Below are 13,824 nucleotides of genomic sequence, written 5' to 3'. Positions count from 1 at the left end.
GCTAATATGGCTCAAAGTCACTGGAAGTCAAATCTTCCACCATCTTGGGTTTACTTGGTTCAAACCAGTTCTTGTTTTTCTCTTTGGAGCCTCCTCCTGAAACTTAGATGAGAGGAGTTGGTTTCCATTTGAGGGGACGGGCAGAAGTCTGATACTAGGGCAACAACCTTAGTAACAGATTAATAGATTTCTATCTGAAAAGCAGAAAAATTGATTTGTAAATCGTTGAACAGAAGGAATCTCAAAATGCCACTAAATTAGTTTTAGGGCTTTGGGAACAGCCTTTCAAATCCAGGCCCTGCATTCTTCCTATAGAAAACAGAAGGGTTTCTCTGAGTTCTTTCCCAGCATTAAGCCAGTGTTTTATCTTAAGTTATATGAATTATGCAGGTTTTAAAATGAAGCGGCTGAGGTCCTGAGAGGCTGGGGACTGGTCAGGAGTGCCCGAGTGAGGGCTGGTGGGTGAGAGGAGAGGTCTGAGACAAGGGCCGTGGACCAGCTGGTCGGCCTTCCAGCCGGAAGGCCCAGCACACCAGCCGCCTCTCTCCTGCACAGCAGCAGCTCCTGCAGCCGGTGGCCGCTTCCGAGCACACTGCTCTCACACAGCCCGGGTCAGAACCTGACGTGTATTAACAGTGCACTCAGCCCTCACTTCATGTATATGTAGAGTGGTCTGTGGCTTTCTTTATAGTAGCCACTCTTTTTCCTTTATAAAGAAGATTATGGTATACATTTTTGATCATTTATTTTTGAGTGCACATTTTTAAGCCTTACGTGGTGGAGACATATGGGATGATTTTTTTTTTTTTAATTTCCCCTGGAAACCTGCAGAGCGGATGTTTTGAGTCCTTTTTTTTTGCCAGGTGGATATCTCAGTATGGTATTGGCAGGAGCACCTGTATTCTGTAGGTGGCTGTTCACCTGGTTTCCAAGCTTAAGGTTTCTTCAGTCAAAGGACATTTAAAAGATGTGGTTGAAAATAATGCGCTTTTTGATTTATTCAGGCATCCAGGTTAAAGGCAGTCAAATATTTGATAACAGAATAAGAATAAATGTCCTTCCTACATGTTGAGTAGACACATTTAGAGAAATGTAATAACCTTAGAGAAAAGGTAATAACCTTTTCTGGTTACAGATTTTAATTTTATTAAGATTAAGAATAAATAGTTAACTGTTTTGCTAATCTGTGCATTTACTTTAGGATAATCTGTAAAGTTTTATGTAAATCAATACAGAAATTCTACTTTATACTCCAGGAAAATACAAAGATGGGGATTGTAAGGAGTTCTGGAAGAAAATTCGCTTAGAGAATTTTTATAAAGGTGCCTTGTGTCTGCCTTGCATTATAGTAGGTTTCTGTGAATTCTGAAGATGAAGGATACTTGTTCTCAGGTTATTCACAGCCTACTCAGAGACATTTAGACAAAAACACCCCATGCTACAGCATGGCAGCACCTGCTGGAGGGTCTTGCAGGTTACCACAGGAGTAATAATTCAAGTTACAGGTGGGCTGGTGGATGTGTGGGAGAAAGGCCAAGAGGAGTCCTGTTGTATTCTGAGACTTTTTTCTTATGTCTCTCAGAAACTCTGATGAAGCCATGAAGGTGCTGGTTCATGAGCCCTTAGATTAACATGTACTTCCAACATGCCACTTGCTTTTCCAATCATTGTTATCTCTACCAGAGCATGAACCGCAGAGCCTTACCGCCTGGGTTCAGATTCCTACTTCTCTTCCTAGTCATGTGATCATGAGCAGGTTCCTTCTCTGTGCTTCAGTTTCATAGAAAGACAAGAGTAATACTACCTACCTCACAGGGCTATTGTGAGGATTAAATGAGATAATACTGCCTGTTACACAGTGAGGCTCAAGAAAATTTTAGTTGTTATTAGTTTCATGCATGGACGCTAAGTCGCTTCAGTCATATCTGGCTCTTTGGGACGCTATGGACTGCAGCCCGACAGGCTCCTCTGTCCGTGGAATTTTCCAGGCAAGAATACTGAAGTGGGTTGCCATCTCCTTCCTCAGGGGATCTTCCCAACCCAGAGATCAAACCCGAGTCTCCTGCAGCTCCTGCACTGCAGGCGAATTCTTCACCGCTGAGCCATGTTAGTCTCGGCAGCAAATAAACCAGGAGCATTGGAGAACAGTTACCATTGACCTTTCAGGTTCTCTTTCTAAAATGCAAATTTCTGTCAAATTAAATTTTCCCATTTGTTTTCCTTTTCTAGCTCCAAGAGGCAAGCGAGGATGGAAGACCTTTTATGCTGTACTAAAGGGAACAGTGCTTTACCTGCAAAAGGTAAAAGTAGATACACAAGAAAGGAAGCCCACAAAACTTTATGGAGTGATAATTAGACAAGCTACCCAGAAAATACTCACTTTGTACAAAGAGGCCACATCAAACAGAAAGACTATTTAATTGATGTCTAAACTGTTTTTTAGATTTTTTTGTTGTTTCTAGTGAAAAAAGTTGTTTTGGAAATTATTTATTTATATATGTGTATATATTACATTTTATAAATATAAAAGATTATATACATGTCTATAAGGGAATGGATGAGCTGTGTTCTAATTACATTCAATTAGAAATTATGAATATAAGTTGATATGTTAGACTTCATATTGTCTGTTCGGGTACAGGTTGTGGTAACACTTGTTTCAATGGATATTTATAATGTGAAGTTATATCTCTTACATCCCTATTTAGTTATTTATCTTTGTTTGGATCCTACCTAAATCTAGAAACACATTTTCATTCAAGCCCTGATATTTAACAATGCAAGTGTATTTTAGTTACCTGGGTAAGTGTTTGATCAGACCATTTCCTGGCAGGATCCTTTCTTCTAGTCCCCAGATCTGGAAGCTAGTTTGGTATCCAGTTGGCATGTTCTGGCCTCTGCAGGGTAGTGCCTGGAGCCCCTCCTCCCTAGTTCTGTGTGTGGAGGTGGGGAAGTCGAGTCTTGACCCGGAGAAGGTGCATCCCCTCCCAGGGCCCAGCCGGACTTGAGCTCCGCAGTGGAGGGAGGCTCGGAAGTGTGACACACTGCCCTCGGTGGTGACTGTTAGGAAAGATTTTTTCTTTTTAATGTGATTTAAAAAAACATAACATGAGATCTCCCTCAATAAAATTTTAAGTTAATAGTGCAGTGTTCTTAACTTTACAAGCACTGTGTTGTGCAGTAGGTCTCTAGACATTTCCCATCTTGCCTGACAAACAGCAGCAGTGAACGGCCCCAGCAGCCACCATTCTACTCTCCGTTCTGTGAGTTTGACTCCCTCACATGCTTCACATAAGTGGCACCAAGCTGTGTTCATCCATGACTGGCTGATTTCCCCTAACATAACGTCCTAAATGTTCAGCCGGCACATGACGGGATTTTCCTCTTTTTTGCGACTGAGCAGCGTTCCGTTGTTTACTTCCTCTTCTTTTTCTGTACATTCGTCCATGGGCGTTTATGTTGTGTCCACCTCTTGGTTACTGTGAACAGTGCTTCAGAGAACATGGTGTACAGATGACTCTTTGAGATCCTGGTTTCAGTTCCCAGAAGTGGAATTTCTGGGTCGGATGGTCCTCCTACTTTAAATTTTTCTAGGAACCTCTGTGCTGTTTTCCATAGCAGTTGAACCATTTTAAATTTACACCATCGATGCCCAGGAGTTACAGTTTCTCCACATGCATTTCAACATGTGTTATTTTTAAAACATTTTGTTTAACAATGGCTATCCTGACAAGTGTGAAAGGATACTTGATTGTGATTTACCCTAATCCTAATGATTAGTGGGGTTGAGCATTTTTTTCATATCTCTGTTGACTATATATGTGTTGTCTGTTCAGATCCTTTGACCATTTTTTAATCGGGTCATTTGGTTTTTTGTTATTGAATTGTAGGAATTCCTTACATATTTTGAACATTAATTCCTTATCATATATGTTTTTCAGGCATTTTCTCCCATTCCAAAGGTGGCCTTTTCATTCTCTCTTTTGTTTCCCTAATTAGGGTTAGGGTTGGGCTTAGGGTTAGGGTTTAGGCTTTAGGGTTAGGGTTAGTTGTGCAGAAGGTTTTAGTTTTACGTGTCCCTTTTCCCTATTTTTGCTTTTGTTGCCTGATGTTTTGGTGTCATATACCAGAAATCATTGCCAATATCAATGCCAGGAAACTTTTCCTCTGTGTTGTCTTCCAGGAGTTTCAGAAGGTATTAAGCATTTAAGTTCATGATGAGTTCCCTGTTGTGTGTGGTGTATGTTAAGGATGAACTTGCATTCTTTTCACATGAATACCCAGTTTTCCTGATACTATTTGTTGAATAGACTCTCTTTTCTCCTTGGTGTGCTTTTGGGACCCTTTGGAAGATCAGTTGATGCCATTGTTTCTGGGCTCTCTATTCTGTTACGGTGGTCCACATGTTGTCTTTATACTACAACTGTAATTTTTTATTATTATAGCTTTGTAATATATTTTGAAGTCAGGGAGTATGAGGATTCTAAATTTGTTGTTCTTTCTCAAGACTGAGTATTTAGGATCCTTTATAGCTCCATATCAATGTTAATGTAAATTTTTCAGTTTCTTCAAAAACTACCATTGACATTTTGATAAGGATTGCATTGAATCTGTAGATGACTTTGGATAGTATAGGCATTTTGACAATATTCAGTCTCCCAATCCATGAACATGGGATGTCTTTCCATTTATTTTTGTCTTTATATTCTCTCAACAATGTTTGTATCTTTTATTGTATAAGGTTTTCACTTCCTTCATTATGTTTATTCCTAAAGTATTTTATTGTTTCTGATGCTGTTACAAATGGAATTGTTTTCTTAACTTCCTTTTCACATTGTTCATTGTTAGTTTACCGAAGTACAATTTATTTTTGTATCCTACAACTTCACTGAATTCATTTCTTATTTCTAACAGTTCTTTTGTAGAATCTTTAGAGTTTTCTGTATTTAAAGTCATGGGATCTGTAAACAAAGATAATTTTACTTTTTCCTTTCCAATCTGGATGCCTTTAGGTTTTTTTCTTCTCTGATGGTGATGGCTGTATTAAATAGAAGTGCCAAGAGTGGGCATTTTTGTCTTTTTCTTTGATTAGAGGAAAAGCCTTCAGTTTTTTGCCATTTCAAATATGATGTTAGCTGTGGACTTTTTATATATGGTCTTTATCATAGTGAGGTAATTTACTTTTATTCCTAGTTTGTTGAATGTTTTTTACCATGTGAAAGGTTGTTGAATTTTTATTAAATGCTTGTTCTCTATCTATGGAGATGATCATGAGATTTGAACGTTTATTATGTCAGTGTGATTTATCACACTAATTGATTTTCATAAGTTGGAGCATCCTTGCATTCCAGGGGTAAATCCCACTTGGTCATGATGTATGCGTCTCTCATAATATGATGTTGGATTGGGTTTGCTGGTATTTTGTTGATAATTTTTGAATTTATATTCATTAGGGATATTGACTTCTAGTTTTCTTTTCTTGTAGGATCATTTTCTGGTTTTTATATGCCGGCCTCATGAAATGATTTTAGAAGTTTCTCTCTGCTTAAATATTTTTTGAAGAATTTGAAGAAGATTGGTTTTAATTTAAATTGGTTCCATTTTAAAAGTTGGATAGAATTTATTGTGAAGCTGAATGGTCCTAGACTTTTCTTTGTTGGCAGGCTTTTGATTACTGATTAAATCTACATGCTGTTATGGTTCCATCCTGATTTTTATTTATTCATGATTCAGTTTTGGCGAATCATGTGTTTTAGGGATTTATCCATTTCTTCTAGATTGTCCAGTTTGTTGGTATGTAATTGTTCATAGTTGTTTCTTGAGTTTTTGTTTCTCTGATGCTACTTGTAATGTCTCATTTTTCATTTCTTATTTTATTCGTGTCTTCTCTCTTTTTTTAATAGTCTAGCTAAAGGATTGTCATTTTTAATGTTATTTCAATTAAAAAAAAAAACCTCTTAATTTCATTGATTTTTTTTTTCCCTTCTGTTTTCTAGTCTCTATTTCATTTATTTCTGTAGTAATCTCTTTTTTGAGGGAAATGAATTTTATTTAGCTGCTGGTATTTTGAAGATTTACTCTTCTTTTGCAAAAATGTCTTTAAGACAACTTCGTTAAGATGGACACACTTGAAGTATGATACTAAAATTAGTATTTTCACATCTAAGACATTATTTGTAAATCAATAAAAATTACCACTATTTAATGTTTTTATTTTAACACAAAAAGATAGGTTTTTGTTTTTAAGACAAGTTATCTCAAATGCATGTTTTGAAAATATAGTTCTACTTTATGCCAAACTTGAAATATTTAGCAAAAATTAGCCTTGTGACTAGTATCCCAGCTTATTATGTCTTCAGGATTTCATTCTGTGGTGCAAGATGTTTATTATTGTTTTGATGTTATGTTGAGATGAACCCTTTATGTGTATAAAGTCCCCTTGGTAACAAGGGCTGCAGTGAAGCTATGGAAACTCCCTAATGATTGTATCTGTGTCATCGTGTTTGGCACCGACGTTTTATAGAAAGGGCTCTGAACAACTTTGACAAATATTGGTTGCTATCCTGATTTTTTTTTTTGCAGCTCTCCCACTTACTATTTTTCTTTTGCTTGTTTGCTTTATTTAAATATTGTTGACCTACAGCACTATGTTAGTTTCTAGTGTTCAACATAGTGAGTTGATACTTCCTGTGAATTACAAAATGAGCACCACAACATGGCTAGTTTCTGTCACCCTATAAAGTTTTTCTATCTTACTGACTGTATTCCCCTTGCTGTACATTTGATCTTCGTGACTCGTTTATTTGGTAACGGAAATGTTACCCTCTTAATCTCCCCTCCACACTTTCTCCCTCTGGCAACCACTGGTTTGTCTTCTGCCTCTGGGACTCTCTTTCTGCTTTGGTTTCTTTGTTGGTTTTGTTTTTTAGACTGTACATACAAGTGAAATCATTTGTCTTTTTCTGAAATATTTCAGTTAGCATAATAGCCTCTAGGTCCCTCCATATTACCACAAATGGCAAGATTTCATTCTTTTCTACTGCTTAGTAATATTCTGTTATGTATGTTTTTGTATACGCCACATTCATCTGCACATTTAGGTTGTTTTCGTGTCTTACCTATTGTAAATAATGCTACAGTGAACCCAGAAGTGCATGAATCATTTTAAAATAGCCTTTTTGTTTTCATCAGAAAATTACCCAGAAATGGACTTGCCAGATCTTTATGATAGTTCTAATTTTTAACATTGGAGGAATGTCTGTACTGCTTTTCATAGTGGCTGCGCCAGTTTACATTCCCACTAACAGGGCCCGGGGATGCCATCTCCACACCCTTGCCAGCACATCCACTAACAGGGCCCGGGGATGCCATCTCCACACCCTTGCCAGCACATATTTGCTGTCGTTTGGATTACAGCCATTCTGACAGGCATGAGTGATGTCTCATTGTGATCTGGATGCGCATTTCCGTGATGATTAGTGACGCTGAGCGTCTTCTCATCCATCTGTTGGCCATCTGTATATCTTCTTTGGAAAATGTCTCTTTAAACCTTTGCCCATAATTCAATCAGTTTGTTGTTTTATTTTGTTTTGATGTTGGGTTATATGGAATCTTTATATATTTAGGTTATTAACTCCTTATCAGATACTATTGCTTCAGAGATCTTTTGTAGTTCTTTTTTATTCCTTTTTCTTCTTTTGCTTTCTTCCCTTGTAATTTGTTGACTACCTTTGTGTTATGTTTAGCGTCATTTCTTTTTTGTGTGCATGTATCTGTTACAGATGTCTGCCTTGCAGTTACCATGAAGGTCATATAAAACATGTGTATTTGTGTGTGTGTGTGTGTGTATGTTTATTTTAAATTAATGATCACTTAAGTTTACTGGGAGAGATTGGGGGCAGGAGGAGAAGGGGACGACAGAGGATGAGATGGCTGGATGGCATCACTGACTTGATGGACGTGAGTCTGAGTGAACTCCGGGAGTTGGTGAGGGACAGGGAGGCCTGGCGTGCTGCGATTCATGGGGTCGCAAAGAGTCAGACACGACTGAGCGACTGAACTAAACTGAACTGAAGTTTGAATATATTCCAACAAACCTGCAGTTTTAGTCACCTCTCACATTTAATGTTTTAAACATCATTTTACATCTTTTCCTGTTTGAATCCCTTAACTACTTACTGTGGATATAGATGATTTTACTACGTTTTCTTTTAGCGTTCCTGCTAGTTTTATAACTGTTTGATCTACTACCTTTACTATATGTTTTCTTTTACCAATGAGAATTTTCCTTTCATAAGGTTCATATTTCTAGTTGTAGTGTTTTCTTTTTCAGTTTAAAAATCTCTCTGTGATTTAAAGCCAATTAAGTGGTGATGAGCTGTTTAACTTTACTTGTCTGTAAAACTCTTTATCTCTCCTTCAAATCTAAATGACACCCTAAAATATTCTTGGTTGTAGGGTGTTCTCTTTTTCCCCTTGCATTACTTTAATTATATCATGCCACTTCTTTCTGGCCTGCAAAGTTTCTGATGTAAAATCAGCTGATAGTCTTATGGGAGTTCCTTGATACATAACTGGTGGCTTGTCTGTCTCTGATTTTAAGAATCTCCCTTTACCTTTCATCCTTGCCATTTTAATTATGATGTTTCTTGATGTGTTTAGGTAGGTTAGTTACACTTCTTAATCTTGGAGAAGGGCCTTATTTAGGAGATGTTCTCTGGGGCTCAGCAGCATGTGCCTCTCGTCATGAGAGCTGTGTGCTCTAGGGGTACCCGCTCTGTGAGCTGTTGGGCCCTTCTTTAGTCGCAGAGTCGGGTACTGTGGGTGGACTGGAAAGCAGGGCTACCCCTGGCCTGGTTGGCTGCCAGCCCTGCCTTCTGTGGTGGCTCCCTAACTGCTGGTTCGTGTGGCCAGGCCCCAGTGCAGCTGGCTGAAGGGCTCGGAGGTGGTCCTAGGGATAACGTCAGCCTGCTGGGGGTGGGGCTGGATCTCAAGGTGGCTGGCTGTGGGACCTGGGTGGCCTGATCTTTTGCCCTAATCTTAATGTTTCCTTCCTTCTACTAATTTGGGCTTAGTTTGTTCTTTTTTAATTTCTTGACATGTAAAGTTAGGTTGTTTGTTTTTTTATCTATAAAGTTGCTTGTACTATAATCTCATAAATTTTGTTATGTTGTATTTTCATTTACCTTTGTCTCAAGATATTTTCTGATTTCTCTTACGATTTCTTTTTTGACCCATTGATTATTCAAGAATATATTGTTTAATTTCCACATACTTGTAATTGTGCTGTTTTCTTTCAACTATTAATTTCTAGTTTTGTCCTGTTGTGATTAGAACACACTTGGTATGATGTCAGGTGTCTTCAATTTGTTGAGACTTGTTTTATAAGCTAACACGTAATCTGTCTGGAGAATGTGCTGTGTGCACTTTGGAAGAACGCATATTCTGCTGCTCTTGGATGGAGTGATCTTCATCTGTCTTTGAGGTCCATTTTGTCTACAGTGTTTATTTTATTCTTTGTGTCCTTACTCATCTTATGTTTGGATTTTCTGCCTATTATTGAGAGGGTTGTATTGAAATTCCCTAATATTATTGTATTGCTATCATTTTCTCCCTTCAGTTCTGTCCATATATGCTTCATATATTTGTGTGTTCTGGTATTAGGTATATGTGTACTTTTAATTATTACAGCTTCCTGGTGATTTGATCCTTTTATCATTATATAATAACCTTCTTTGTCTTTTTTTGCAGTTTTGTCTCTAATAAGTATGACTGTCTTTTGGTTACATTGTACGTGAATATCCTTTTCCAGTTCTTAATTTTCCGCCTATATGTACCTTTAAGCATAAAGTGAGTCTTACAGCAAACAATTGGGTCTTTTTTTTTTAATCCATTCAGAGACTCTGTATTGATCAGGGAATTCAGTTCATTTACAGTTAAGGTAATTATTGATGCAGAAGTACTTACTATTAGAATTTTGTAAATTGTTTTCTCTTTCATGGCTTTTTTGACACTTTTCCTTTGTTATTCTCTCCCTTTGTGTTTTGTCGATATTTTATAAAGGCATAATTTGATTGCTTTCTCACCTTTCGCGTGTCATCCATTGGTACTGTCTTTGTGGTTACCATGAGTCTTACGTAGCACGGTTATAGTTCTAAGTCATCCTTTTTAAGCTGATAACAACTTAACTTTAACCACATATAAGCACTCTACACTTTTACTTTTCTGTCCTCACACATAATTTATCTTGGTGTGAGGATTTGTTTCTTTTTACATTGTGTACGTACTAGCAAGCTGTGTCTTTACAGCTGCTCTTATACGTTCCTATTTTGGCTTCCGTGCTACAGTTAGCTCTGGTTTGCTCCCTGCTCCTGCAGCGTTTCATTAGCCTGTCTCTGTGTATCTACCGTTACCGGTGAGATTTAGACTTCGTCTTCTTTCTCTTCTATTCCCAGTGCTGCTGTTTCGTTTCCTTTCATTTCAAAGTCTCTTGTTTCCATTACACTCTCTGTAAGTCAGATCTAGCAGGTTTTGCTTACCTGGGAAATTCTTCATCTGTCTTTCACTTTTAAAGGAGTCATTTGCTGGCTACCGTGTTCTTGGTTTACAGGCTTTCCGTCTCCACCCACCAGCTTTCTGAATCTGTCCTCCTCCTCGCCTCTGCCAGTCTGCAGGGTGTCTGCTGAGCAGTCCTATGACCTTCTTAAGAAATTCCCTTGAATATGACAAGTCTCTCTTATCTTGCTGATTTGAAAATCTGTCTTCACTTTTTCCTTGACAGTTTGATTGTGATGTGTCTTTGTGTAAATCTGTGGGTGAGGGTATCTTAATTTGAGACTGTTGGACTTCTTGGATCTGGATGTCCGTTTTCCTCCTGAGATTTGTTAAGTATTTGGCCACTGTTTCTTTCAGTAAGCTCTCTACCGGTTAGTTTCTCTCTCCTCCTTCTGGGACTCTGCTAATAGGTATTTTGTCCAGTTGATAGTGTCCTGTACATCTCTTAGGCTGCTTTTACTCTTTTATGAATTTTTTTCCCATTTGTTCCTCTGACTGCATAATTCCAATTTTTCTGTCTTCAGTTACTGATTCTTTCTTCTGTGTATAAGTCTGCTGATGAATGATTCTGGTGAATTTTTCCGTGTGTCATTGTATGCTTTAGTCTCAAAATTTCTGTTTTAGATTTTCAAATATTTTCTTTGTTGATATTCTCATTTTGTTCTTGCATCATTTTCTTGAGCCAATTGAGACTCTTTATGATGGTTGTTTTTAATTTTTTATCAGATACACTATATACCTCTATTTTTTACGGTCAGTTTCTGGAGATTTATTTTGTTCCTTTGATTGGGCCTGGACAATGATTAGATAATCTCCAAATGATTAGACATTTTGACAATCCTTGGACAATGATTTACTTTTTCTTTTACTCTTCTTATTAACAGAAACATTTTAAAATTAAAAGTTCTTCCGAAGCTTATTTTTTGGTTAGTCTAGTATCTGATGACTATGAAATAAAAAGTCAAATGGTTTTAATTTTTCCTCTTTACAGAATTTGCAAAAACATTCATTTTTAATTGCTAACAGTATTTTCCATTAAATAGGTTTATCATAATTTAATTTTTCCTATTTTCAAACATACCCTCATTTCAGCTTTTTACAGTTATAAATGATATACTGTGCACATCTCTGTTTATTTCTTAAAAATAGATTCTCAGAAGTATCATTGGTCACAGGGACAGAGTGGGAACTGTTTGAGATTATTGAAACCTATTGCTAAATTAACTTCAAGGAATACTTAACAGCTTCCTCTCTCAAAGTAATTTCTGACAATATCTGTCCCACCACAGCCTTTCCTCACTGCAATAATTATTAGCATTTGGATATTTAAACGTAAAGGCCTCATTTGTTTTAGGCTTTTTGTTTTCGGTGCACAAACACATGCCCTTACACACTTGCCACACTCCAAAGCTGCCTTTCCACACTTGTGTTTCACTGGGGAAGAAAATACACTTGAAATCATGTCGGCAGTACTGAGTTGGGTGGCAGCCTATGTGAGGGCATCCACATTTGCACCATTGAGATAATAACCTGCTTGAGATGGAAACAGAAGTGTTGGGAGGGGACATATGTGATTTATTTTCATTTTAAACATTTCAAAATGTTATCATAATGACCTATATACTAAAATTGAAAGCATTATTCTTTGTTCAGACCTCTCTTTCTTAGGAGTCACCCAGATCAACATTTAAAAGGACCTTGACTATCCTATATCAACATTTTACATACCACCAGAGCAGCTTTGTAAGGAGCACTGTTATAATTCTCTTCTACGGGCACTTTTAATCCAATGTCTAGATTGAGAACTATGTCTAATGTTAACAAAACCTTTTGTTTTCTTCCTTTTGGGATAGGTTAGGTAAGGAATATTAGACTATGGGATACTTCACCGTGGACTAGAGCTCTTTTCGTGGTTAAGTTCCCTTGCAGAGATAGGTATGGAGACAGCTGAAACCCAAAGATTGTAAAGAAAGTGATCTGGGACATCCTTCTGAAATGTACACATTATTTTGAGGGATCAAACAACTGGAGGAATGGAGACTCTGATGTTAGGTGATTATTCATGTTCTTAGGTGGCCGGACATCTTTGTCTTCATTTCCCTATGGAGCCCGCACAGCTTCTATTTATAAGTCAGCTGCTTTGGCCTTTGCCAAAGCACCATGTGTATACACACTGGGCCCACACTGATCCTTTCAGCTAGATTTGTCTCTGCAGGGAACAGCCCTTTGAAATTAAATTTCACATATCACAGCTGTTTCCCCAGCATCAATCCTATTCTCTTGGCTTACTTTGTCATTTTCTCTAAAACCTCTATGAGGGGCCAAGTTGTCTTTGGCAAAATCATTTCATTGAATACCTAGTCACAGGATTTCCGCCCACTCCATCCCAGGGTGAGCCTGGGAAGCGAGAAAAACATTCTTGCCTTTGACAGAGGTGATGCACAGAGAGAAGTTGTTTCCAAGTCAATAGCTCTGCCTTTCTCGTTGTCCTCTCCCTTGGATAAGGGAATTGAATTGTTTGACTCGTCCAGACATCAAATAGAAAGGGCTACATGTTGACAAGGAACTGACTTTGTGAATTCTGAAGTGTCAACATCAATTGGATTAAAGCTACAAAATTAGATTGCACCTCCATATTTATGGTACCTCTGGAGTGGGCAGATGGGCACTTAGGGAAAACTGGGTGAGATTCCTCTTGTAAAGTGAAAAATGGGACCCAGAGGAAATGATGCATTTGTTCAGGAGCGTGCAGGTCGTGCTGCGGTCACCTCTCAGGCTGCTACTCTGGCTCGGATGGAGAGTAGCCTGAGAAAGGGCACCCTGTCCTATATCCACGCCAAACTCCCTTCTTATTGTTGTGAGTGCTCTTTGAAAGAAAAGGAGGGGCTAAAAAAAGTGACAGGTGTTTAAAGTCTCAGCATAGCAGTCGTCTAATGTCTGTTCCCAGAGCTTTGTGCAGAGCCTAGAGCCTAGCTCATCAAGTGTTTAAAGTCTCAGCATAGCAGTCGTCTAATCTCTGTCCCCAGAGCTTTGCGCAGAGCCTGGAGCCTAGCTCATCAAGTGTTTAAAGTCTCAGCATAGCAGTCGTCTAATCTCTGTCCCCAGAGCTTTGCGCAGAGCCTGGAACCTAGCTCATCAAGTGTTTAAAGTCTCAGCATAGCAGTCGTCTCATCTCTGTCCCCAGAGCTTTGCGCAGAGCCTGGAGCCTAGCTCATCAAGTGTTTAAAGTCTCAGCATAGCAGTCGTCTCATCTCTGTCCCCAGAGCTTTG

The 13,824-nt window shown here is 38.2% G+C and overlaps 1 protein-coding gene across 10 annotated transcripts in view; it reads left to right on the top strand.

Annotated features, from left to right (window-relative positions):
* Positions 1–13,824, top strand: part of PSD3 (pleckstrin and Sec7 domain containing 3) — a 610,137-nt gene that overhangs the window by 536,734 nt on the left and 59,579 nt on the right. For all 10 annotated transcript variants that reach the window (XM_044925847.2, XM_025293130.3, XM_044925868.2 and 7 more), the window contains one exon: positions 2,230–2,300. In XM_044925847.2, the coding sequence (XP_044781782.2) occupies positions 2,230–2,300 (71 nt within the window). The remainder of the gene's footprint in view (positions 1–2,229; positions 2,301–13,824) is intronic.

The sequence above is a fragment of the Bubalus bubalis genome, chromosome 1 (assembly GCF_019923935.1).
Source record: "Bubalus bubalis isolate 160015118507 breed Murrah chromosome 1, NDDB_SH_1, whole genome shotgun sequence".
NCBI lineage: Eukaryota > Metazoa > Chordata > Mammalia > Artiodactyla > Bovidae > Bubalus > Bubalus bubalis.
Note: the sequence above shows the minus strand (reverse complement) of the source record. Positions and strands in the feature narration are given on the sequence as shown.